The 26,989-nt window shown below is 51.0% G+C and overlaps 2 protein-coding genes across 12 annotated transcripts in view; one reads left to right on the forward strand and one right to left on the reverse strand.

The window, feature by feature from the left end:
- LOC118219276 (inosine-5'-monophosphate dehydrogenase 1a) overlaps nucleotides 1-6,481 on the forward strand; it is a 30,165-nt gene extending 23,684 nt beyond the window's left edge. For 8 of the 10 annotated variants that reach the window (XM_035402316.1, XM_035402317.1, XM_035402321.1 and 5 more), the window contains 4 exons: nucleotides 58-201; nucleotides 478-561; nucleotides 1,568-1,584; nucleotides 2,848-6,481. In XM_035402316.1, the coding sequence (XP_035258207.1) occupies nucleotides 58-201; nucleotides 478-561; nucleotides 1,568-1,584; nucleotides 2,848-2,948 (346 nt within the window). In that variant the 3' untranslated portion in view covers nucleotides 2,949-6,481. The remainder of the gene's footprint in view (nucleotides 1-57; nucleotides 202-477; nucleotides 562-1,567; nucleotides 1,585-2,847) is intronic. The other 2 variants (XM_035402318.1, XM_035402319.1) reach the window with 1 other exon arrangement.
- A 267-nt stretch (nucleotides 6,482-6,748) lies between these two features.
- prrt4 (proline rich transmembrane protein 4) lies at nucleotides 6,749-26,801 on the reverse strand. 2 transcript variants are annotated; one of them, XM_035402281.1, is made up of 5 exons: nucleotides 26,676-26,801; nucleotides 20,375-21,390; nucleotides 15,967-16,074; nucleotides 9,528-10,192; nucleotides 6,749-9,325 (listed from the first exon to the last, which is right to left on the reverse strand). In XM_035402281.1, exons 2-5 carry the CDS (start codon nucleotides 21,267-21,269, stop codon nucleotides 7,916-7,918), a joined length of 3,078 nt encoding a protein of 1,025 aa, XP_035258172.1. In that variant the 5' UTR covers nucleotides 21,270-21,390; nucleotides 26,676-26,801; the 3' UTR covers nucleotides 6,749-7,915. The 2 variants fall into 2 exon arrangements, with proteins under 2 accessions (XP_035258172.1, XP_035258173.1); XM_035402282.1 differs by lacking the exon at nucleotides 26,676-26,801 and adding an exon at nucleotides 26,354-26,648.
- Nucleotides 26,802-26,989: the final 188 nt, after the last annotated feature.

Consider the following 26,989-nt stretch of genomic DNA (forward strand, 5'->3'; position numbering starts at 1 on the left):
CCGCTCGGTAAAGAGGGCGCTGTGGTTGACCGTGGAGTGAACCTGTTTTCTCCACAGCGAGGGGGACAAGGTAAAGGTGGCCCAGGGCGTGTCCGGCTCGGTCCAGGACAAGGGCTCCATCCACAAGTTCGTCCCCTACCTGATCGCCGGGATCCAGCACGGTTGCCAGGACATCGGGGCCAAGAGCCTGTCCATCCTGCGGTAAGGCGGCCATTTAACCCATTGAGGTGTGAGGTCACAAATATGTGACTAGAATGTTCTTATCTGAACATTCTAATGCTTAGGTACAGTAACTATCACTACTGGTAACTGAAAGCAGTGGCATTCTAGAACCCTGACTTAGAATTCTGACTTAAAAACATTCTAAAAAACCCACTCTTCAAATGAAATAGAAAGAACATTGAATGTAGGGCACTGAGAAAGTGGTCCAGATGGGGAAAGTTGTGACTCCGCTTGTGGCCCCTGGTCTTGTTTCAGTTCTATGATGTACTCCGGGGAGCTGAAGTTCGAGAAGAGAACCATGTCGGCCCAGGTGGAAGGAGGCGTCCACGGGCTCCACTCGTAAGTCACGCGCCGTCGCCTGCGGCAACCGGCCCCTCCCCTTGCTTCCAGTACATCTGACCCACGCTGCCCCAGCTGGCTCCCCCAACCTCCCTCTACCCCCAGTCCCAAAAAATGTGGGCGTCACTATGAGATTGGCGATACACTTCTAAATTCCGATTCAGGTCCATTTCCTGAATTTCCCTGGTGTTTTTTTTTTTTTTTTCCCCCCTTTCACTTTTAAACAGTCCCGAGATTTAGCAAAACAGAGCTGAACCTGTCAGTATGTCTGCCCTGTTCTGGAGAATCATTTCCTTTTCCTGTGGCTTCAGTTAAATAATGCGGTCTGAATGTGGGAAAGCTAAAGCATGGAATGCCTTGGTGTGCCTCACTGAGGTTCATCACATTCTGAGCCATGAGCAGAGCCAGTTGCTAAGCGACAAGAGTCACATGACCTCACAGGAAGCCTTGGCCGTGCAGGTTGTGGAGGTCAGATTGTGAGCTTAGTGTTGATGGAGGGGGAAGAGCCCTGATATAATTAATATTTTGAGGTGACCCTCCCCTCCCCTTTAGGTGATTCTTGGTGGTTATTCAATATGTAGTCATTATAAAACACTTAAACGCTTCTAAGTGTTCAAGTCCATTCACCTAAAGCACAGGGAGCAAACTTCTGGTTGAGGTTCTGCATAGAAGTAGGACAGTGGCTGACAGTCCAAGACAATGAAAATGTATTTGATTGCATTTTATTTCTGAAAGCAATGACCATCACTCCCCCAACCAGCTCTCCCGCTTCAAATATGACAAAGCATTTGCAGCGGCTAAAGCTAGCGTCATCACAAACGGCTATCACACGCTTTTGTGCTAATTGAACTGAAAGCTACACGGATGTCTAACTGAACAGTGACGTCAAACCGATGTCCCACGCATGTTATGAAATTTACAGTGTTGAAACTAGTTACTTGACATCAAAATGTCTTTTTTATTTTCTTTTTTTTTTCCTTTCGTTTACTCATGCTCCCCATCATAGATATTCTTTTGTGCCATGTAAGTACACCAGCTCTGTGCTATGAAGCTAAGCCATTGATAACAGTGCAGTCTCTGGTGAAGAGGTGGTGGTGTGGTTCTCATTATTATTATGAGTTATTAGGAGGATTTTGGGGAGGGGGGGTGGGAGGGGGTTTACTTTATCGTATGTGCTGCTTTATTTTTGGTAGGGGTAACCCTCAGTAACCCTTTGAGGAATACTTAGCTTTGCTTACCGGTCACGCCTACAGGCCTAGCAACACGCCTGGAGGCAGCCCTGCTCTGACTTGAGATAACGTACCCGCAAAATGCCACGTAAGCAAGAATCAGCCTGGGATTTTCCTGCCCAATCAGCTTGCGGCTTACGCTGGGAAGCAGGGCACTATTGGGTGACAAGCCCCCCAGTGATTCGGGGAGGTCCGCCCGTACTTACCTCACTACAGAGCGCGGTCGCTACGAACCCGATGCTTCGTTAGGCCTTGCTTAGCGACGCGGGTCTGGGCGAGCGGCTGGTAAGCAGGGCTAGGTAACTCCTTAGCCTTTAGCGTTAGCGATTCCCACCTCTTTTCCTTTGTTTTAACGTCTGCTGAAACTCCTCTCCTGTAATGTCGCCCTGGAGCTTAGGCACCTCTTGACAGTTCCAATTAGTGTCCTTGCCACGCGTGAAAGCGCCCATTTGCATCCGCAGTCATCCTGTCCCCCACGTTTTCCCTAAAACAGAAACGCTTCAGCCTTTCCAGGAGAGGATAACTGACTTACTAATATGTGCGTTGTGTTTTTGTTTTTTAAATAACCTCATGATTTTTAGCGTTGGGTGTTAGCCAGTTCTGGGGGCTGTCATTGTTTAAATGGCTGTGTATAAATTAAGAGCGCCTTTAACAGTGTTTCCTCTGAAATACTTCCTGGCAGAGTGTTAGCGAGCGATAATGGATAATGCCTGAAGTCACAGCTGTGAAGATAATGAATTTTTTTGTCATCATAGTGGCATATTACTCTACTGCTTACCTGCATTCATGCTGTGATTCGCTCAGGTTTCTGTTTGCAGTTAAAAATGGCAGGAAAGGCAGTAAAATTTCAAAATATTGTTACTGTTAACGTAAAATGTATACTGCCTAATGCCGGGATAGCAACGTTAAATTGTCAAATTCAGATAGCGATGCAATTTGGAGTTCTCCTTTTTTAAAAAAAAGTATGTAGTCGCCCTTGTTCTCGTTGCAGTGGTGATGAAGCCTGCTTTCGGTACCCGACTGTTCCATGGCGTTGTCGTTTTTCTCGTTTCCACAGTTACGAGAAGCGGCTATACTGAAGGCGGGACGCAGGCGCACGCGCGGATGGCCCCCAACGTTCCCACTCCAGCAGCGACCAATCACAACGGACTCCTCTGACAAAACCCCTCCCCGTGCCACCACACCCCCCACCTTACCCTGTCTCTGCTCGCGGAACCCTCTGCCACACTCCAACCCCCCCGCCCCCCTCCCCCACAGTCCTCCCCCTGAGAAGGTTCTCTCGTGCCCGATGCCAACGGATTTGCACTTCCGGCTCATAGCGGAGTCTCAGGGTCTGAAAACACACACACACACACACACACACACACACACACGTGTGCGGCTCGTTGTTCGCGCGCTACCTTCGCAGTCGCGCGGTCGGCGGCGGTGCGCGTTCGTCGCGGAGGTCGCCCCGCGCCGCTTCACGACTGTCTCTTGTAAATAGCTATTAAAAAAAAAAAAAAATCCCTTCCTCTCTCCCCTCCCTCCTTCCCTCCCTCCCTTCGACGGACCATCCGACCGGAGAGGCCTGAAAGAACGTCCAAAAATCGCGAGCGTCGCGAAAAGGGGGAAAGTCGTGAAGTGTGTCTCACTTCCTAGAGTTTAGTTTCAAGTCTTCTCGTTGTGTCGTCCAGTTGAAAAAAAAAAAAAAAAAACTAAAGGTTTTGTGAACGCGTGCACACGACATTCTTCATTTTTTTCCCCTTCAATGCCATCTTGGGGGCCCCCTCGCCTCCTGGTTTCTGGGGAGAAACCGGGGGGGTTAAGGGGCCAGGGTCTGCTCAGATTATGAAGGTACAGTTGAGGTCTGATATTGTAACTAATGTTGGGTTCCTTAAATCAGCCATGGCTGGGGCTGTGGAAGTTTTGAGGGGAGTGGGAGGATTAGAACAAACTCTGCCCCCCCCCCCCATGTGTGGGGGATCCCACACTTGAAGAGCTGAACCGGACAGAAACCATAGAAATGGACCCGGTCTGTTCTTCGGGTCTGCCAGCAACTGAACTGTCGTCATGTGGTACTCGCATCTTGAGAGGGTTAAAGAGATCTCTGGCGTGGGGGGGTGTGGGGGGTGGGGGGGGGCATGCTTTGGAAACCGGCTATCGCCATGCTTTGCAGCGCAAGAGCCCGGGGCCCGTCCGTTAAAAAACCCCCCCCTCTACATTGTGTTCACTATGCCACGTAGTCTAGTCGGTGTAAATATAGTTGGGACCAAAAGCTAAGCGTTAGCCTTAAATCAGGGATATGTTCAAACCAGAGAGCCTTATGACTGAAGATGGAAAGCTGACTGAAGGTAATGGCGTGAGGTTCTGACTGGCGGTCTGTGGATTTCAAATAGCGAAGAAACAAATGTTCGATCCCCTCTAAAAAAAAATAACATCAAAATATTTTTTTTTTTTTAAATACAACCCCAGGTGCTAAATGTGCATGAGGAATTTTGTTTTCTTTTTATAAGCGCGTGTATCTGAGATTTATTTATAACCAGCATGCTTTTGTTTTCGTCGTTGCTTTGTGCGAGGGTCGCTTATTGGACTCCGTACACTTGAGCTCCCTGCCGGATCGAGCGCTTTGAGGTACCAGCGGTGCTGCTTCTCCGTTCGTTGTGCAGCCTGGTTTTAGCGTCTCTGCCAGAGCTTCGTGAGTTGGGACATCAGAAACGTGCTTTGAAGTGCTAGTAGGCAAACAGGATTCTTTTTTACTGAACATTGGGTGTTTCGCGTTAAGCACGTTCAGCCAGTCTGTCCTCTTCTGGACGTCCCCCCCCCCCCCCCCCCCCCCACAGAGCCCCCAAAATAGCCTATTGACGCTACAAAAGTTATAAAGAATTTCACCCAGGAATTTGCAGGAACGGTTGTGAGCGGGTGAATTTATGACCAATAGGGCGTCGGTACCCTGTGCTATCACGGGTCGTGATTGGTCGGGGGCGCGAGTGTAAATGAACCCAAAGGAGCGATTGACTGCTTCTCACAGAACAGCCGGCAAATAGAGAGTCCTCTACAGCACTTTCAAAGCATGATGATGTCATCAAGCTGTATATGAATTATTATATATATGTGTGTATGTAAAATAACAGTCTGCATTGCTTTAAAAAAGGACGTTTAACTGCGTGTAAAACGTCTATACCTCCGTTGCTAAAATGCTCAAATCTGTTTTTCTGGAATTGTTTGTTTTCCGGACTCGTTAAGTATTAAACTACGCTATAGATTTTTTTTTTCAAGGGACACAAATTACACCTGACCTGAATTTCCGATTTTCCCGCTTGATCAGGGGATTTGAAAATGGTTCACGTCGAAGTAACGAGCTTATTTACTAGCTGCGCATATTTTTTATCCAGGCGTATTTTTTTTTAGTTTTTATCTTTTTGCAGACCGGTCGATTGGCCACGTGCGCGCGACTTGATTTCTACCGTTTTAACCTTTCTCTCGGCCTAGTTTCGGTTTCGTATTTCAGCAGGGTAAATCGTTTACATCACGCTGGACGCGCTGGATTTTTATGCACAAGTGAAAGAATGTCTTGAAATGTCGAATCGCTCTCAAACTGCGAGCGCAGTTTTTAGTCAGGCCGTGCGAAGACGCCCGTCTGAAATAGGCCCACGTCCTGATCCGGAGCCCACCCAAACGCTAGGGGCTGTGATTCAGTGTTTTAGTTTTAGCCAAATGTTTAAAAAAGATAAAAAAATAAAAAATAAATATGAAATCCTCAGGGGATGGCTGTATTGCATTCGGTTTTGGAGTTTTGGGGAGACGGTGAAGGCTTTTGAAAAAGAAGGCCCGGGTTTATTCAGCTGTAGGCCTCGTTAGCGAAGCAAGACTCGTTAGCCTAGCCTGCCGGGCTCCAGGTGTGGAGTCACACGCACTCCTTTACGCAACACACACACACACACACACAGACACACGCACACGCACACGCACACGCCCTCAAGCGCATACTCCCGACGATGCCCGTCCGGGAGTACGCGGCGGCATCCTCTGTGACGTCTCCCTGACAACCGCGTTTCCCAAAACCCTGGTCCCGGGGGGGGGGGTCGCGTTGCGAACGTCCGGGTTCAGAGTGGCGACGTGTCGGCCTCGACCCGTTTACCTGTGCTCACTGCCTCTGCTGGAACAGTAGACGAACGCTTGGCTGCACACGCCGATGCTAAGCACCCTTTAAATAAAAACAAAAAACAAAGAAAAAAAGGAAAATAACTTTTTTCAGATTTCTTTCTTCTGAAGGTCTTCACGGCGCGGGCCCGTTGTCAGATCCACGCTCCACGAGGTTTCAACTGGGGCGTGAGAAATCGGGAGTTTCGTTTTCGAGGGACGCGCCCCCGCTGCCCCGCCCCGCCCCGCCCTTTTTTTTTTTTCTTCCCGCGGCGCTGGGAAAAAAAAAACTAAAAAAAACGGGCTACCGCTCTAGGAAGGGAGTGACTGAGGCATTGTGGGACACCTGGGTGGCTTTTTTCTTACCTGGTTCTGTGTGCTAGGTCCTGTTAGCGTTCACACCTGTATGTGCCCCCCTTAGCCCAAAGCAGTTTCCCCGGTGACCGTACTGTAACGCTCTTGTGTCGCGTCGGCTTCCGTGACCACGGGAAGTTCGCCTGAAGCTTTAAAGGTCGCTCCTGCTCCCTCAATATTGTTGTAAAAAAAAATTAATAAAGTTGACAGAAACCAAAGTGCTTTCCAGCGGTGTTGCTTTCTGATTCGTGGGAAAACATTTTTTGTGAGTTTCAAAGACGAATGGGAAATGAGGATGGACCAAAGCCGGTTTGGAGAAAGGGGAAGAGACGATGGCCAAACCTTTGTCATTCAATTTGTCGTTGAGGCTGAATGAGCTATGTGACCTGTCAGTGGTGCCACCGCCACTGACACACACACACACACACACACACACATTTTGTATTTATTCGTGTCACAGAAGTCAGATTCAATGACCCGGAGTATTTAATAGTATTTAAACATTTTTTAAATTTATTTTAATTAAATGTATTCTTCCCCTATTGAAACACATCAGAACTTATCTTTCATACGCATTCTTTTGTTTTTTTATAATAGAAACTTTACCATGTTTCAGTAAACATCTCTGAAAAACATGCATATCTTAAATCCACAACTCACGTTTGACTATATAAAACGTCCAGCGACTTTTCCCCCTTATTTAACAAAGCCGTAAGTTTAAAAACAAGTAACTGATTTCCATCATGAAAAAAATAAATTACAATGTTTATATAAAATGTAAATAAACGTTTTAGAAATAAGCACAACTATGTAGGCACCACACGAGGTGAGGAGGTTATTATAATTGGGATGGTGGTACCCAAATTATACCAGTAGGTGGTGATGCTATGCTGCTACAATGCTCTGATATTTAAATTCAAGCTTCCCTAAGCTACGTAATGCACCAAGACCCGTCTCACATGAATGACCATGGTACTGCGGCTTCTTTTGAAAACTTTGATGCAGAATACATTGGACAATAATTATCACTAACAGCAATGTGATGGGATTTATTTTAACCACCTCTCAAACTAATGTCTCTCAATGAACAATATTACGCTTTTAAATAGTCCTTAAATTCAAGCCACGTTAGTTGTCAATGTATGAATAAATAATAACAGTTTCTTGTCAGCAAGTGCTTCATCGAAATCACAGTATTTGAGTCTGAATACACAGAGAAAGGATCATTTAATGGAGAGCAACAACCAGAACTGGAAAGAAAGGTAAGCGAATTGCAGCATCCCATAATAATCTGACAAATACAATTTATAAAATTATTGTTGGTATCTAGAATTCTACAGCATTTAACAGCTCATCCAAATATTGAAGTCCTTGCTGTCATTTTGAAGTTGGGTTCACCTAACCAAAGGCTGTGAGCCCTATTTTTTATTTATTTATTATTTTTACATTTTTTTTTTTTTGGTGAGTGAGTAAAACCTCACCCAAGGATTCTGGGAGATGTATTTTTTTTTTTTTGAAGATTGAAGGAGCTTCAGCCCTGGTTCTCTCTCATGGTGAAACGGCAACACCTGATCTCCCAGCAGTCGTAGCGCTGTTGTTTTTTTTATTGGCTTGTCGGCTCCTGTTCGGCGGTCATGGCGACGGGCGGCGGGTCACAGGTCGATGGTGTCGCTGCACACGCTCAGTGCGTCCATCTGCCGGCACACGCTGATGAACTCGGCCTGCACGGCCAGGTCCCGCTCGCCCCGCCCCCCCAGGCTCTCCCGGGAGGCGGAGCCCAGGGCGCGGTAGCGACCCAGCCCGCCCTGCGACGGGTGGGCCGAGGAGGAGGAGGAGGAGGAGGAGGGGCCGTCGCCGCGGCCCCGCCCCTCGGGGGCGGAGCAGAGCACCAGGGAGGAGCCGTCCAGCGAGGAGCGGAGCAGAGAGCCGGAGCCCCCGCTGCTGCCGCCGCCGCCGCCGCCCCCCCAGCGCTCCCCCGAGGAGGAGTCCGAGTCGGACCCGGAGCCCGAGGCCCCGCCCAACCGGGCGTGGCCTGAGACGTGAGGCTCCTCCTCCTCCTCCAGGGGGCGCTCCATCTCCACGCAGGAGGAGGTCCTGTACAGGCCGCGGTCGGCCGGGCTCTCCCCGAAGGGCCGGCAGTCGGCGGGGCCCCGGGCGTCCAGGGACAGCTCGCTGGAGCCCCGCAGGCGGGAGGGGCCGAAGAGGCTCCTGGGAAAGAGCGCCTCGCCGAACAGCGCCTCGCCGAACAGCGCCTCGTCGATGCTGCGCCGCAGGTTGATGGGCGAGGGCGGGCGCAGGTCGCCCGTGGAGTCGCTGTCCAGGGACGGCTTCCGGGAGCCGGCATCGCGGTGGCCGTGGTCGTGGTGGTCGTCGTCGGCGACGGTGCCCAGCGAGAGCCGCCCGCTGTGGTAGAGCAGGTCCAGCCCGTCCAGGCTGCTGAGGCGCGTGTCCACCAGGGCGTACAGCGGCAGGCACTCGGACTCGCGCCGGGCGATGGCGTCGCAGATCACCAGCTTCTCCTGCTGCGACAGCGACCACTGGTAGCTGCCCGGCAGCACGGGCGACTTGAGGTCCACCCGGCCGCGGGCCCAGGAGAGGCGGGGCCAGCAGAAGCCCGGCTGGGGGAGGTCCCCGGATGAGGATGAGGAGGAGGAGGAGCAGCAGAGGGGCGGCGCCACCACCAGGGCCAGGGTGAGGCAGACGCCCGCCTCGCACACCCTGCAGCTCAGGTGGAAGGCCCACCAGGGCCAGGGGCGGAAGACCTCCGCCCCGCCCAGGCCCAGCGCGTGGAGCATGACGTAGAGCTGGAGCCCGGCGCAGGCCAGGGCGAAGAGCGCGGCGAACACCGCCGTCACCGCCGCCCGGTTCCAGTCCTTGGGGTCGGCGAAGGGGCAGCGGTGGTAGCGGTCGGCCGGCGGCGAGGTGTTGTTCAGGTGGTAGATGTGCTTGGCGTCGGCGCGCACATAGCAGTAGAAGGCCAGGTAGGCGGCCGACAGGAAGGCCGCCAGCGCCACGAAGGAGCCCTGCGAGACGAAGAAGAGGCCGGGCAGCCGGGTGAAGACCTGCAGCGGGATGTGGGGAAATAGCGAAGAATCGCGAGTCAGACATGGGAGGGTTGGGCTGGTGTTTTATTTATTTTTTGAGAGAACTAAACCAGATGCATACAGTAGGTGGCGATAATGCACAAATTTTTGTTTGCCAATCGCCATTAAAACCAAAGAAGAAGAAGAAGAAGAAGAAGAAGAAGAAGAAGAAGAAGAGGACCTGCAGCAGCACCACCGACCCCAAGGTGGCGCCGAAGTGCAGCAGCACCAGCGCGGCCAGGAAGCAGGGGTGCTGGAAGACGGAGTTGGAGAGCTGCATCCGCGAGCGCATGGAGAGCAGGAGGAAGACGATGCCGAAGGCGGCCGTCAGGCAGGGGAAGGGCAGCTCGTAGAGCAGGAGCGTGCCCGACGCCGGCAGCTTGTCCTGGCGGCTGTAGGCGTCGTAGAAGAGCGAGAAGGCCCGGCTGCAGCAGGCCGCCAGCAGGAAGAGGTCGACCAGCGCGAAGTAGCCGCAGCCGGACGGGCAGCGCACGGGCAGGCACAGCAGGCTCAGCGCCGACGCCGCCGCCACCAGGGCGAAGACGGCGCCCAGGCCGTAGACGTGCGCCTCCCAGGCCGCGCCCCACGTCGCCATGGCGCTGCTCCAGTCCGAGTGCAGGGGCACGAACATGGGCGGGGCCGCGAGCAGGAAGGGGTCCCGGGACCGGTTGGCGGCGGCGTTGTCGTCGTCGTCGCCGTCGTCCGGGAAGGCGGGGCCCCAGGGGCCTGAGGCGTTGCAGGGGCCCTCCGCGGCGTCCGGGTCGCAGTCGAGCAGCGGCGGCGGGGGCGAGTCGTCATCGTCGTCGGGCGCCGCGTCCGGCGACCAGTCCTCGTCAGGGAGCGGGTCTGCCGAAAAAAACAAAATGGCCGCCCCGGCGTCAGCTCAAACTAACTTAACCAGAAGTTCGCCAAAGCATCGTGAGCACGCTAACTCCGAGCACGTGCAGGGTTCAAGGTTCGACGGCAGAACTACACGCACTCCCCTCAGCGACAAACCAAACGGGACTGCATTCCAGCCGGTCTTATGTGCCGTGGCAATCCATGCTGACATAATGCGCTTGCGGTCCAAACCGCTGCTTAAGAAGACAGGACGTTGCGAAAGCTCGCTGCCGTCTAATTGGCTAATCCATTATAAGAGGGAGAGAGGCCGTAAGTAGGTAACTTAAAATGGGTCATGCAAAGGGGGGCGGGGGGCTGTGGTGATTAGGTTGTACCGCTGACCCCGTTGCTGCTCAATTTGTGCGGCTATTTTTATACAACAGGCGAGGCCTTCATCGGTTACCACACGCCATTGCTAATATGTTTTCGGGTTCGGTCGGACCGTTGCTAACGCTTAAGTGTATTACTCCTTTTGAGCTTTTAATCTTGAGGGGTTATAATGAACTGGAATTGAAGTACAATGTCTTGGTTGAATTTCTTCTTTTTTATTTTTGTCATGTCTGCTGATTTTTTTTATTTCTTTTTTTTTTTTGTACTGCAGGTAGCTGCACTAATCTTGTTTTTATGTCCGTAATTCAATCGTTGTTTGCCGCCACACCGAAGCCACATTCGTCTTCTCGTAGCAATGAGTACTAGAACCGTACCGCCTAAAACGATTTAGAAATGGTTCAGTGAGCTATGACAATGCCTCATGAATCATTTCTTGTTACCATTTAATGGGTTCATTTATTCACAAAAATAAATTTGACTTTAATGCTGATGAATATGACAGGGATGCAACAGTATTTATGAGCTGTTCATAGGACTTTGGGATCGAATTCAGAAGTGAGAGGGTCGCACCATTGACGTATTTGGTGGCAGAGTGATGGTGTTATGAATATGTATTAGCTGATATTGATTTGCACATCTTGACATTTCTGTCACCATTGGGACACTCCTCTGGGACAGTCATTTTCCAGACTACACAGTAAAAAGATAAAGGTTTTTTTTAACAGCAGTGACTACACACAAACGGATAATGAACAAATTATGCAAAAAAAAAACAACAAGGTTGTTAACGTGTTGAGCTTATTATGGGCTGCATGTACCCTGTCTCTTAGCAGCTGGAATTCAGCCGGTGTAATTTATGACATCACACTTCCATGGAAATGCAGACAAATGAGGGGAACTGGAACACGCCGTCTCGGGCACCATTCCGGAATATTCCAAAAATGCTGGATGGGGTTTGGGTCTGTTTGACTGAGAGGGTTGTAACGTATGGATGACGTACGTGGTTCGAGCTCCTCAACCACTGGCTGTGGTCTGGACAGGATCTGTGTAGTGTGGACAGGGCCAGTCTTGCAAGGCACCCCTATCTGCAGTGAGATACGCGCTTTACCGTGGGGTGAAGATGGTTACTCCCCACCATGACATCAGTCTCGCCTTCTAGAGCTACAAGTGTCCCCAAACCATATCAGGAAAATATCCCACACCATTATAGAAATCTCTAATGTCTGAACAAATAAATACATGTAGACATAATTATCTTCTAATTCTATCTATCTAATTTCACTGGGTGTCTGAGCAACTAATGTGTAAAAAGAATTCAGGGTAATGTGGATAGGAATGGTGTAATGTCATAATCTGTTTCAGGAGTTCAGCGGGCGGACCGCGGGAGGACAGGATGTGTTTCTTTCCACTGCGCTAACAAGGTAAAGTTCAGAGTGCCAGTGCTGTACGCCCAGCCAATAAACATGACATTCACCGTGGCTGAACACGGCCATTTCTTTCCCCACTGAGAAGAGGCGCTGATTTCACCGTAGATCCAGATGAACAGGAAACGGACTCCAGACAGAGTTAAACACCCCCGTGCTCCCTCCTTCCTCTATACGTCCTATAGGGCCGGGAGCACCCGGAGCTGTGGCAGCTGAATAAACCTGGCGCTGCTCGCGCCGAAACGTTCGGTCGCCTCAATCTGCGGATGTTCGGCCTAGCGCACCTCGCGGCGCGAAGAGAGGGCGCCCATTTTGGCTCAGCGGCTCAACCGGGCGCCACAGCGACCGCTTCAAACAGTGAATCCTCACAGGTTTAAGCGTGGGTTTGCAGTTAATTCTTCCCGATTTGTTCAATTACGGCAAACCCGCGCTAAACCCTGTGAGGATCCACTGTGTGAAGCGGTCGCTGTGGTGCCTGGTTGAGCCGCTGAGCCAAAATGGGCGCCCTCCCTTCGTGTGAGAAAACCCCTCTGTGCCAGTGTCCCTGAGGTCTGCTTCCTGTGGACCACTTTCCCGCCACACCCGGCCTGTGGCGAACGCGCCGCCGTGTTTTCGACGGGAAAGCCGGACGCGCAGGGAGACCGCTCCCAGGGGCGGGTTTATTTTTCTTAGACGGGCTAGCTTCCTGCTAAAGACACGGCCATGCTAGAAAACACACATTAAAAAATGCTCAGCTCGGGAGACCATTAGAGGTCACGTGACCACAGTGGGGCAGCCGTAACCCTGGCAGTGGAAAAAAAAAAATGACAGGCAGTACTCTTAGTCCCGCTGTTACTAGGTGTGCGGTTGGCGAAAGTTCATCCGTGTGATATTAATTAGGAAATGTATGATTATTCTCACAAATTGGGCAGAAATGTGTTCACAGTACCGATGTTTGACGACGGTACAGGTACAGTGTGGGCGAGGTGGAGAAGACACTCACCGAGTGTCAGCATTATTGAAGATTAATTACACGGCAGGTCCCTGGGTCAATTCTCCGTACGGGATGAAACGCATTCGTAATGATCAAATGCTGAATCCTGACACGTCCATTAATTTTGCCTGCGAGTTCCATAATAGAGTGTCAAAGCTTAGGAACGTTAACCGTCATTAAGCCTTGCCCATCCACGTGTGAGTCTGGTGCAGTTTTAATACGCAGCTTTAGTAAGTCTGGAATGGCACTGGAAGGGATGTTTTGGTATTTTTCCCCCAGAGACTTGGTTTCCACTGACGGAATTTTATAATTTGGTTTGCGCCCCTTTTTAAAAGATGAAACTTTATTGAAGTGCAAATAAAGTTCTGCCTTGTGCATAGCTGTCATAAATAACTGCGTTTTTAAAGAGCTTTAATATGGATGTGGATGTGGCTGCGTAGGGAAACTAAAAGATAGTTGATCAGTGAATTCTGAAAGAGCACCTGGAGATGATTAATTATTTGAGGGCTGTTTATGGAGACCAGACAGCAACTGTTAAAACCGGCTGGCTCACACACACATTCCACAGAGAAAAGGGCTGAAGACCACAACAAACACTTCTGAGAAAACCTCATTAGCATGACAGGCCGACAAGCCTGGAAAACGGCTAACGCTCCGCTTGAGAACGACACGCTGCAGCAGACGGCGGTCGAACGAGTTTAACAAGAAACAAGTTAAAATCAACTTGTTCAAAAAAAAATAAATAAATAAAATAAAAAAGCTAGTAAAAACAGGAAATGTGAGGCATCGGAGCACTTGCTGATACTGTTTTGTAAAAAAAAAATCATTATTATTTCAACAGCTTCATCCCGGGTCTTGTTTGTTTTTGCAGATAATGCCCTTGTCCGGGCGCGGTGGAAATTTTCGCCACTGTTATTCTGACATCACCCTCTTGCCTGCCAGCTGTTAGGCAGATCGATGATCCACCCTGGGGTCTCTTGCTCTGGCTGTCGGGACACGGCGGCAGGTCGTGCGGGCATTCCGTGTTTTGGGCTCACTCGGTGATTACGCTTACGTATGACGTGTGGATCCTCAACTTGTAAACACGGGACTGCGGGTTTGAATCCAGGTTTGAATCCTCAAACCAGCTGCTTGTGTTCTGTGGGTAGGGGTCATCTCGATAAGCAAAAGCTCTCTGTTCTGACCCACCATTTTAGCGGGCGAGTGAGCTTGCCAAAACAAACAGCTTGGCTGGTGCTTGTTTGCCCTGATGTTTACGTGGTAAAAATGAGAAGAATCTTGGAATCAGCCCCCCCCTGCAACCCACCCACCCATCCACACACACACGCACACACACACACACCTACACACACACAAACACACTCACATCCACCTGCTCCCACGCAGAAACATACACATGCAAACACACATCCACTCACTCTGTCTCCCACGTACACACACACGCACACACATGCACACTAGCATACACATCCACCCTCTCCCACACAGAAACACACATCGCACACATCCGCTCGCCCTCTCTCCAATGTGCACACACACACACACAAACAGCATTCAGAACGCCCCCCCCACCCCGGCTCTCTCTCTCCCTCCTCTCACAAACACGTGACATCACTGTGATGTTTGCTTTTAATCGTGGCGGCAGAGCCTCAGTATTTAGCGCACGGTGGAGGAATGCCCCATTATCCCGCTTTATTAAGCCATTATTCCGCCGTCACGCTTCCCCCCCCCCCCCTTTTCCCCGCGACCCTCAGATGGTTGCCTCCACCACAAAGCCGCCCCAAAAACCCAGTCTCGCGAATATTGCGGGGGGGCCGGGGGGGGGGGGGGGGTAGTCGGATTTTAATATTCCCGGGGAACAGTCTGATGATGTGAAAGCAGTACGCTTGGCCTTTTAGCGAAGGCGCTCCAGTTTTCGTCGGCCCCCTTCCCAGTCCGCGCCGCTCTCTCTACCGCGGGAGCGCCGGAGCTATTTCCTCCTTTCTATAAAGGGATTCTGGGACACTCTGCTTCCGGCACACACACACACACACGCGGCGTGCTACACGCGCATCGAAGGCGAGCACACGCGTGGCCTACTTCCAGATTTTCACTGATGGGTTGAAGCCCTGATCCGCACATGGATCACTGCTATCGAGCGAAGCTCTTCACTTAAAGCACTTAAATTGCTTCAGTTAACACCTGGCTAAGAAATTGGGATAATATGTATATCAAAGGGAGTCTTTGATCAGGTAATTTGTAAGTAAATTAAAGCAAATGAATCATGCAGTATTATCGTGTATGAGTATGTATGTGTATGAATGCCGTCTTGGTCGATTCAAAGTTCATGATGAAAAACTCAGGTAAATAACAGCTGATGTGTGTGCGTGTGTGTGTGCGTGTGTGTGTGTGTGCGCACATAAAGCTGCTTAAAGTGGGTCTCATCACCCATAGAACGGGGGCATATTAATTAGGCCTCTTTAATTGTATGTTCTTAAATGGTTTTCATCAGCGGACAGTGTGTAATTACTCGAGAGCAGAGGTAGCTGAATCCTGAGGGATTTTCCCTGTCGAACGAACAGTTTGCCCCTCCCACCCATTAGCAATCAATTAGGGCAAACCCAGGCATTATGGGATACAAGCCGCCGCCCTCTGACACCGCTGAAGTGGCTGTGTTGGTGTGAGGCTCTAAGGCACGGGCGCTTTGTGTGTGAATGCGTGTGTTCAGGAGGGCGTTTTCAATGCATGGTGTCAAGCCCTGCGCTGAGCACCCATACCCATACAACCACAGACCAGAGCTTTCCCGAGCGTTTATGGGGACAAACTGAGCCACGCCCTCAGCGCACAGAGCATTTTCTCAGCCTTTAAAGGTGAGCCTTTAAATGTGAGCGTAGCTCTCCAAAGAAACATCCAAACAAAAACACAACCAGTAGCTGTAGCTTCCTGATCTCAGCTTGGGTTGTTCATGTGATCTATGTGATACTAGGTAGAATTAACAAAGGCCTACGGAGGGAGGGGGGCGAGGGGGGGATTACCTGCGAACAGAGGCCCCAGAGGCGTTACCGAGGAAACGGAGGCCGTCCAGCGTCTGATTGGCTCCTCCACCTCGGGGTCGTCCTCTCCGCCCAACTCGGGCGACGTCCCTGCAAAAGAGATTTTGGCGTTTGAACCGCTCCCCCCCCAAGCTCATGTCTGATTACACACGCATATGTTCCCACCCAGGGTAGCTTGCGTTATTATACACATATGTGCCACCCGACCACTGTTACTCCTGCATTTTAACTGTAGCCACTGAGGCAAACATCGCCTTTCTCAGATTTAAATAAAAAGCATTGTATCTGAATCGTTCGGTTTCAGAGCCCAGTGCCTTAACAGCGACAGAGCTCTACAGTGCCACTGCTGCGGACGCGAGAAGCCGATTGGCCGCAGAAACAGGGACGGCTTAACCCAGTTATGTCAAAGAGATCTGCCTTATTGACTCAGCCCGCCTCGGTCCGTCCGTCCGTCCGTCCGTCCGACCACGGGCCGGGGCTCGTTATATTTCCTCCCCCCTGCTGATGAAGACGCGCCCTTTTTCCCGATGCCCTGCCAGGACCACGTTTTCGAATGGGCGAATCCGTTCTTGCTCAATTCAGCAGGCTCGCGATCGTGGCGGGGTATTAGGAGCCGCAGAGTGAACGTAAGACACACAGACATGCCGAACGCCAAGCCCTGGTCTGGGTGGGCTTTAGCGTCGTAGATTATATGTCTGATCCTGAGCCCACACTAGTGTGGGTTTATTTAAAATGCGCACTGGCTCAGCCACAGCTGTGTTCATAGCACTGTATCACTGTAGTGTCCCGATCACTGTTGGTCAGTATAGAGATACACTGCAGTCTATTGTCTTCTGGTAAGTACAGAAGGATCTCTCTGTCTCTGTCTCTGAAATAGACTGCACCTTCTACACAGTGAGCGTGCTGTGACGTCAGTGCTGCCGGTCCGCGGCCGGCCAGTGGGAGCTCGCGAGAAACCCGACGCGTCCCGCCTTTTTGAGAGCGAGCAGGAATCAGAATCGGGGTTTTGCGCCAGCGAGCACTGCTACGCCCCGTTAAACGTAACTGTCATCCAGCGGGCCTTCGCCTCGTTAGCGCACACCGCGGATCCGTCCCGAACAGCGTGTTCAACTTCTGTTACGGCTGCAGGTGGCTGGCGCCTGAGTACAGACGAGAAGGAAACAGAGAGACAGACAGAGGCTAACCGAGCGAGAGAGAAGGGGGCTAACAATCTGTCTATAATTGCGGCCATTTTGCCGAAAAGGCCTGGCTCGCAAGCTGAGATCCGTTAAGGGGTCAGGGGGCGAGAACGAGGTACATCGGTCAAATTTTTATCTATCAAATTCAATTAGGTCTACGATCGGCTAACAGGCTGGACTGAAAGGCTGTCGGGTAGCACGCAGATAAATCAATCGCTAACCTCTGGGGACTGCTTCTGCCATTCTGTCTGACAAAAAATGGCGGGAGCCCCAGTCTGCCAGCGTGGAGGTTTAGCAGAAGGGAGCGCCGGAGTCGCGCACCTCGCTATCGCTGCCATTTTCCTGCCGTTCCATTGGCCGGGAACGGCGTTGCCGTTTGCTCATTCGCTTCTGAGAGTCATGTGACTTAGACTCTGCAGGCGGCTGTAGCCCCAGCTAACACAGAATGTTCTCACAACGTTACTGGAATGTTTTGCCTATGTTATAACAGTGGCACTACATTGCTGCAACATTGTGAGAACCATTTTCGTTAGCTGGGACGGTGATGCTCATCAAACCCTACCTTCATCACATTAGTCCCTCCCACATGATTACCTCGCATCCATCGATTGGATTAAGTCAGGATAACTATGTATCTGATCGATTATTATGCGCTGTTAATATTGATTCATTTAATTTGTAGCACAGTGAAGAATGTTCACATTCAGAGCTGTGGCTTTCAGTGAAAAGCATCATTGCGGCGTGGTTAGGAAGCTGGAATTAATGAAGTGTTTGCAGGTTCAAATCCTTCATAAGGCACCCCTAGGGTGACCTGCAGGGTAGGCTTCAGTAAATGTTCAGATGCACAAGCGGACAATCAGTCAACAATAAATAAAGCTTTCCGCCAAGCTAATATGTAATAATAGATAGTTATGAAGAAATGTATTAGGTGCCCATCGAACTGGAGACTGCTAAATTTGAAGCGTACTTCAGTAGTTATGTTATGTCTTTCTGGAAGGAGATCCAATAGGTTTCCAAAGTGGTTTTCAGGTTGGTCGTGCAGAGAATCATTTTTGGGGTCTCATTATCATTATCATTTTAAATAAATGATGCACCCCTCACACTGAGCCAGTAACCGCCCCCCCCCCCCCAAGCCTGCGTTCATTCATATTCCGCGCTGCACTCCGGCGCGGCCACTACCAGTAGCCGGCCCTCCTTCGCAAGTCGAGCGCCAATTAGGGTTACCATGGCTACCAGGGCTGCGGCAGAGAACCCAATTACGGCGGCTTCTCCTTTTTCCGCCGCCAGACGCGTTTCCCCGGAAAAAAAACGGGGGCAGCGGTTGAAGCCCGCGCCAAAAAAAAAACACTTAAACCCGTACGAAACGCTCTTTCGCGGGTAAAACAAAACGTCCTTCCCGAAACGGGCTCGCGTTTTACTTGCGCCCGCGCCGCTCAACGTCAACGCCGATTTCCGCTAACGCGGCTGAGCGAGCCTGATCTGCGTCCGCCCGTCAGACGGCGACGCGGCCTGCCGGCTGCGTGTTATTTACATCGCGGTCCCGCCGCTCTGCCCTGGAGCGGGTGCTGGTCTGAGAGCCGCGCTGCGCGTGGAAGCTAACGCTAACGTTTATTCCACCGAACGGGCGAGGAGAACGCACACGTACGTCGATGCTTGATTGGCAGGAGGCCCTCTTTGTGAATTTTAGCACCCCGAACCCTCATCGGCAGTCATTGAATTTAACACACACACACACACACACACACACACACACACACACACACACACGCACACACACACCCGTCTGAAAGACAAGTCGCGTGACGGGCACTTCCAAATCCTCAATTTGAATCTGACCCTGAACAGGGGCGATACCTGAAGACCCAAGTGTGTGGCTTCAGCTGAACAAAAAACACCTGCCACGTATTGTATGTGGACACAGTGGTGGAGTCACGTATTAATTATGAGACTAATAAGATTTCTGAAATAATACCTCCGTGCGTTTTGTCACTGTATTATCTGCATAACTGCAGCCGTCTGTGATGTCAGAGGGGCGCACGCCCGCTTGCTCCAGAGCCGCAGAATTTCTGGGGATTGATTGACAGGGGCCTCGACACGAAAGCCCCTCCCCCTTCGTTTAATCCCGCGCGCGGCTCCTCGTCTTCGCAAAGCGGCTCCCTCACCTCACCCCGCGTACGTGCGGTAATGGTAGCTTTCTTTTCTTCTGTGCCCCGAAAACGTATGGAAATGGCGTGGGGCTGTGTTGTTTGCAGAGGGACTGGGGGGATGGGAGCCGGGGGGGGGAGGAGGAGGGGTGGTGGGGTGGTGGTGGGGGGGTGGGAAGATGTGATGCGGTTTGGAGAGAGAGAGAGAGAGAGCGACTGCAGACCGGGAGAGCGGCTCAGCGTCTGAGCGGAGCAATGGAGACGGCTCGTGGGACCTGCCGTGCCGGCGGAATACTGATCTCCTCCGCGCCGCGGCAGGCTAGCCGACCGCGCCGCTCGCGACGGCGACGCGGCATCGACCGCAGCCCCGAAACCCCGTGAGAGCCCTCCTCCTCTGCTGAAATAATCCCTCAGCGCATCCATATTGCCTGCATTTTGTGAAAAATCCTGGCGGAACAGTAGCCAGCTTCCATACCCTCATTTTAAATACAGCGCGTGGCTTAGCGTCCGCGCTAAACGCTGCAGACGAAGGACAGCTTCTTTCACGTCTCGCAACGTTAACTTTTTTGAATTCACCGCTTCGAATCCCCCGGTTCAATTCTAACCTTGTCTGCTGGTGGCTCATATAAAATACTGACTGTTGAGACACATCATTTGAAACCGTCTTTGGACTCCTGCGTTGGTTGTTGTCCGTAAGGTCCTGAGCACATAGCATGCGGGTGTGCGGACGTTCATGAGTGCGCTTGGGGGTTGTGGATAAGCTGGCTCATTGTAAATATAGCCATCGGGTAGACCGGCCACCCACGTGACTAGCAGGGGGGGGGGCGAGTGTGTGTCCCTTCAATGTCAGCTTGGATGTGATTTATATTAGCCAAACCCCCATCACTGGCTCAGACACACACACAGACACACACACGGACACACACTCAGGCGTGCTCACGCAGAGTAACTGGGGCATATTTCGCCTCATTACCTTGGTTCAGATCGCAGGCGAAGGTGCCGTAAATCACAGGCCGAGCGCAGCTTACGCTCTCACACCGTGATGCGAGATGATTGGTCGTCTCTTACCTGCCGGCTGTGGGGCGCTGACGGGAGGCGTCGTTTGGGTCGGCCACGCCACGTCCTCGAAGTCCCCCCAGTCCCGGCCTGCGGTCGTCCCCTCTTCCGTCTCCTGTCCCACCGCCCTCATCCCGCTCTCGGGCGACCCCGCGTCCGTTTTCGGCTCCGCCCCCGCGGCCTCCTCGGCGGCCCGGTCGACGGCGGACGCTGGTCCCGCCGCCGGCGTCGCGACCGGGGCGGGAGACGCGGGGGAGGAGCCGTCGTCCGCACGCGCGGGCCCCCCCGATTCGCCGTGCTCTGTGCCCGAGGCCAGGGGAGGCGGATAGCCGCCGCCGCCGTGGGTAGCTGTGACGACGGCCGGGGTCTCCGTCGGGGAGAGCGCGTCTTCGCCGCTCGTGCTGACCACAACCCAGGGCGCGTGTGGGTGTCGGTTTCCCGCGGTCTCGCCGTTCGGCGTCGCCGTCGCCATGGGCGTCGGAGGGTCGGAGGTCGTGAGCCGGGCGACCATCCCTGTCCTTGTGGGAGCGAAGGATTCCTTCCGGGTCAAACCGGTTTCTGGGTCGGGCGGCGCGCCTAACTTCTCCGCCAAACCCGATTGGTTAGAGGAAGTATCCGCCGTTTCGCCCTCTGCGTTTCCTCGGGAGCGTGCGCCGGAGCTCCAGAGGTCAAAGGGCAAGCTGAAAGGCAGCGAGAGGAAGGACGGCGTCTTGTCCTCCGCCGCTGCCGCCGCCCAGAAGGGCCAGGAGGAGCCGGGCCGGCGCCCCTCCGCGAGCCGCGTGCCGTCGCCGGGCCCCGTCGCCGTGGGCGGAGTCGCGGTGACGCCGCCGGTCGGCAACGCGCCACAGAGGCCGCTGAGCACAGAGTGCCAGAGACAGAGCGTCAGCACCCAGCCCTGACGCGCCATGGTGCGGCCCTAGGAAGACATCGACCGCCCGTCCGTCCGTCCGCCCGTCCGTCACACCCTGCCCTCCATTTCTCCCGCTCCTCCCGCTGAGGGGCTCGGTCCCTTTCTTCTGCAGGGTGACCTGCAAAATGGAGGCAGAGAACTTACAAAAATCGCACACAAATTACAATCCCGCTTTTTCTAGAACAATTCCGTAACACAAATAGTCTAAATACATTCCTGTTAAATAGTGAGTTTTGATTTATAGTTAAATCTGTGATATATACAGTGATTTATATCTGTTCCAAAGCTATCCTTTTACTTTATACACTGTGTACTGTATACACTGTTTAGCTAAAAATTTAGGCCAAGTCATATAGAACACATCCCAAGCTCTGACCTTGGGCAACCCGTGTGTCCTGTACTCCAGCCGAATTTGGAAGTGTAATGAGATGTGAATTGATCTCTGGCCTAAATTAGCCGTTTACAATTATCTGTCCTCTAAGGCAACATCATGGCGAAGTGGCTGCGTGTGTTGTGAGCGATGAATATCCAGTTTTATTAAAAATGCCTCGCAAAGCAATTACAGCATCTCAAACGGCTCTCTCACCTTTGACAATGCGCACTATTGCATGTCCTTTGTGCAGGACGCTGCGCAAAGTACATATTCATTGATTAACTGACACACACACGGGATCAAACAAGAATCCTTTGTTCTGAGAGCGTGAACAATTTAAAACTGAAGGAAACTACTGACTGTAAAAAAAAACTGAGTTTAAAAATAAAAAAAACCAAGATCAAATTTATGAACAAAACTAATGTGCTGTTTAAATCAACTTAAAGGAGAAATCCTGGAATCACTTAAATATATATTTTAAACTATTGTTATACGCGAAAGAGATTAACTGTAATGAAAATTGCTGCACCACACAAAGCATCGCATGCCCACAATGCATCCCGTCTTGGATGTGGAAAACGCGTTTGTGGTTATTTCGGGTCACATGACCTCCTGCTCGGTACAGACCCGGTGGGTCACCAAGGGAACAGAGCAAGGTCCATTCAGGGTGCGGCTTGTGCGCTCTCCACCCCCCCCCCCCCCCTCACTGTCGGCCTCGTAACTCCGCCCAATCCCTAACCTGATTGGCTGAGGTTCACTGCACTGTTTTTTTTTTTTTCCCACAAGTCACAAGTGAGTGGCATTAAAGCAATCTGCAGATAGACGGTTCCTCTCGGCAGCTCCCTGGGGCCGTTCCACATCTCAGGACCCACGACCGACCCGAGACACGAGCCAGGGGGGGTCAATAATGACTCGCCTGGCCTCAATTCTCCGAAAAACCGCCTCATCGCTCTAGATCCGATCTCTCTTCCTCCGTCCGCGAGCCGTCCCGGGTGAGGTTCATTACCCGGCGCGTCGCGGTGCTCCAGTCCCGGCTGGGGACAGGGGTGTAAAATCTGTAATTGAGTTTCCAAGGGATTGACATGGAAAAACGACACTCCGTCTAAATTCGGTTTAACTGGGCCTGAGTGGCCGTTTAAATACGGCTGGTCCGGTACCAGCGGAACGTCGATGTCTTGAGGCGTACCTGCTTCGAATGTGTATAAGGTGCATTCACGAATGTAAGTCATCGGTCCCTGCTGGAGCCCTGATTATTTTAATCCGAATAGCCTTTATAACATGGATCCATTTTTAATGGACTAATTATAGGACTTGTACAGATGGCACAATTGGCTATCGAGGGCTATATGACATCAGCAGCTCGTTCTGAGGAACACAGCTTCCTAGAGATGTGTCTGAACACCGTGTCTGCCCGGCGACAGGTTTGGGTAGCAGGCGAGCAAGCTGCCCAATGGGCAGTGTCAGTAACAGATCTGGGTCAAATATGTATTTGTTTTGCTTTCAAATACTTTTCTATGCTTTACTGATCATGTCTGGTTTGTTGGAACCAATTAAATACTCTCAAAAAAGTGCAAACCCCGCCTTCTGGTCATATTGGCAGGCTCACTTACACCAGGCAAGATCAATAGAGCGCAGAAAGGTATTCGAATCCAAAACAAATACCTAATTGATCCAGGTCTGGTCAATGAGCTGGTAGAAGCCAAAGGAGGAGGGAGAAGAGGAAGCAGTTGAGCGAAGGAGCTCATAAAATGGTGAGGTAACGTTTAAACTCTTAATGGAGGCCAGTGATTCATAGTCAGAGCAGTGAGTTAAGGGGCTGTTGACAGGGGAGTGAAGGGCTCCTGTCAGATCTTCCTTTTGTATATCTAGGCAGACATTTTGTCCATTTACAAATTCATAACTGCCAGGGTATTGATTTGCCTTCATCTTTTACTGAACTTTAAAGGTCTCTGGAGGTCACCAAGGTGCAAATCAGGCCTGCTGGTTTTCTCATCGGTTCATTTTTCAGATCTTAAAGTTTTGCAGAAAAGGGAAGTGCTCAGACGCTCCTGGTCGATTTTTGCCAAGATCAATCTGTGAGACAGTAAATCCCTGGGAAGGTGTTTGGTAGGGCACAGCAAGCCCTTAAAGCCAAGCTTTGCCTTTCCCTTTGTCTGGTACAACCAACAAAACCGTTTCCCTGGAGGTGTTTGTGGAGCTAATGGGCCCTGCCAGTGTTTTTGTATCTGAGGGGAAAGTGATCTTTTGGCAAGCCTTTCATTCGCTCCTTGGCAGATACCTAGCCTTCGGTCAGAGATAGTTGGACTTCAGGGAGCTGGAGGTTTCATCAGTAAACGGTCTATGACAGAGTGCCCGCCCCCTCCTGTCCAGAGACCATTTGGTATAGATTGCTTGTGTGGGATTATTATTGCATTATTATCCATGCAAGTTATTATTCATAGCACACACTCTTATCTGAACCCTGTTATTATACATTGTAAATTTAATTTGCTTTTTACTTGTTATTGTTAATTACTGGCTTGGAATCCAGTTTGCTTCCCTGTCCATTTTTTTTTACAGCTGTGAATTGAACGACAGTCTGTTGCAGCTTTTTTATTTTAATCTATTTTTATGGCATACTGGCCAGCCCATGTACTCTGAATGTGCAAATGTGCGGCAGGCTACATTAGCTGCAGTGGTCCATATGTTATCAGCATTTAGCGCTGTTGTAGCCTAAGAGAGGCATTCGTGCTCTTGGTTAGAGGCACTATTTGTTATCCTGTCAGAGACTGATTGTTGGTGTAATTAGAGCACCAGCTATCTCATACTGCTGGATGTTAGCATTAAACGCGGACCCCCCACCCCCCGCCACAAAGGCTCCGCAGTTACACTCCTGCGGGAGAGATTCTTTCATTAGAGGATTTGCCATAAAAACCACAGACACGTGCATGCGCCTCCGCCCAGCCGTTGCCGGGGAACGGTAAACAGTCTGCAGGGAACCCAGCGGCTGTATCGCTGGGTTCCCAGTCTGTGGCTTCTGTCGCTGACTGTCTTTGTAGGCTGTTGGACGAATCACGTTATATCATGATAGTCTCCCAGTGGAAATTGTTCTCGGAAATGGTCTTCTTTGGTTATTCATCAGAATGTTTTATATTTAAGTACTTACGTCAATCTTCCCTGACGCAGTCTGGAACGGTGAGATATAAGCCGTTCGTCTCATAGCAGTGAGGTTTATAAACCTGCATTTGTAATTATATGAACCTCGACTCACGACTAGACACTGGGCCAGACCTATGTCTCACAGTTCTGGAGCTCTTTATAAAGACAGCAGAAATGTAGAAATCTGTTAATTAATTCAGTGTAGACACACCGCACACATCTTTTGACATTGATTTACGTTGGCAATTCTGAATGATAACGAATGCAGATATTTAGTATCAGTTTGTAAACGCACAAACGCATTTCAGTCAATATTGTTTTATGCGCGCATTTGCGCATTTGCGCGCAGGTGCCTTCAAGTGCTCAATTACAGAAATATTTATGACACCTCGAACGATGAAAATGGGAGCGAAGGCACTGGAATAAATCTTTGCATCCTTCGAGTGAATCCTTCAGGTCATTATCAGTGGCATGTAGGACATTTAGCCCTTCGCATTACAACGATGCGCGTGAACATTCAATTTCCACAAACACCGAGAACGTCAACACATAGGCCTAGCCTATATATGAACACATTTCGCTACTTTATTGGCATCCACGTGCGAAGGTTGTTGACGTCTGACATAATTTAAAGGGATCGATTAAGTGAATCCTTAAACCGGGTTGTAAATTTTGCCACACAGGCATACGATTTTACTTGGCTAATTAAATTAAAGATACCAGAAATGGCCTTCTTATGGTCCCATTTGTTTGTCACATAATGCTATAGTAGGCTATTTAGGCCATATGAGTTAATGGCATTCATGCTAGATCTGGTGTTGCTGAGTTGAGATGTGGACGTGTTCTAATTTTCCACATCGCCAGTCATGTATCAAACAACCTAAAAGAGCAGCTGGGGGTTCAGAGGTTCAGAACCGCTGGCCACATTTCTATTTAACACGAGATGGATTCATTTTAACACTATCTAAACGGCTTCAGATACCAGCTGAGGTATTTCACGCCTCTGACATAGGTCGATTGTCCTCACGTCGTGCAACTATTGACCACCGTTATCTTGGTTTACCGATCTCATCCACGCGGTATATATATATATATATATATATATATATATATATATATTAATTTAGCCAAATCGATCAACAAAACGCCCACCGAGCATCTTGCATTTAAAAAGATCATTTCATCGACTGGTTAAAGTCTGAACCTAAATTGCGGTTTCGCACGGCTAATGAATGATGGAGGCTCACGTGCATGCTTATATTGCTTATGAATCAAGCGCACCTCATTTGCTATAGACGATAGACTTTTCATCACACAAACCAGCAATCTGACAGTGACCGCAAAATGTGTCCCCGATGTAATTTTTGACTCTCCAGTGTTTAATGAACGTTGTCCTGTACAGATTTCATCCGTTCGGATCGCCTTCTCCGCGCTTTGCTTCCAGTAAGATTAGCTCCCCGCGAGACGCACACTCAAAAGTGGCATAAAATGCCGCAAATAAACGCAGCCACCCGGCCGCCCACGCCGGCACACCAGGCGGCCCGCGGGGACACCGACGTTCTGGACTTACGTGCTCATACCAGCTTCTCCGGCGTTCTCCGCAAGCTCTGGCTTCGCTTGGCTCCCGACGATGCGGCGCTGTCTGCGCCCCGGTGTGCGCTGCGCTCTCTCTCTCTCTCTCTCTCTCTCTCTCATTCACTACCGATGTTTATGTCTCAGAGAGCAGGGAAAAGGACAGCCACCAAGTTGCGCTCTGTCAGTGAAGACATATTGCCTCCCCCCTCCTGCTGCAGACGCAGATGTTTTCTGTGGTACAGCCTCCCTAATTCTGACAGTCCCTCCGCACGCACGCACGCACACCTTGGCAATCAGAAAGAAGCAAAGGTACTCACCCAGCCAGGAATAAGGAAGAGAAAGAGTCTAAATTCCCTCTGCCCAGCGGTGCCCGAGCTGCCGCAAAAAATCTGTCTCCGTTCGTGTGTGAAAATGAGTTTCAGCCTGCCAGAGCTCCCCCTTTCTCTCCCACCCTCCCTCTCTCTCTCTCTCTCTCTCTCTCCCACCCTCCCTCTTTCCCGCACACTCACTTTCCTTTCCTCCCTCCCTCCCTCCCTCTCGTTTGCCGTGTGCTCACTTTCCTTTTCTCCCTTTTACGCTCTCCCACCCTCTCCCTCGTTCTGTCGCTTTTCTGTCTCCCCTCCCTCCGTCC

The sequence above is a fragment of the Anguilla anguilla genome, chromosome 19 (assembly GCF_013347855.1).
Source record: "Anguilla anguilla isolate fAngAng1 chromosome 19, fAngAng1.pri, whole genome shotgun sequence".
Classification (NCBI taxonomy): Eukaryota; Metazoa; Chordata; class Actinopteri; order Anguilliformes; family Anguillidae; genus Anguilla; species Anguilla anguilla.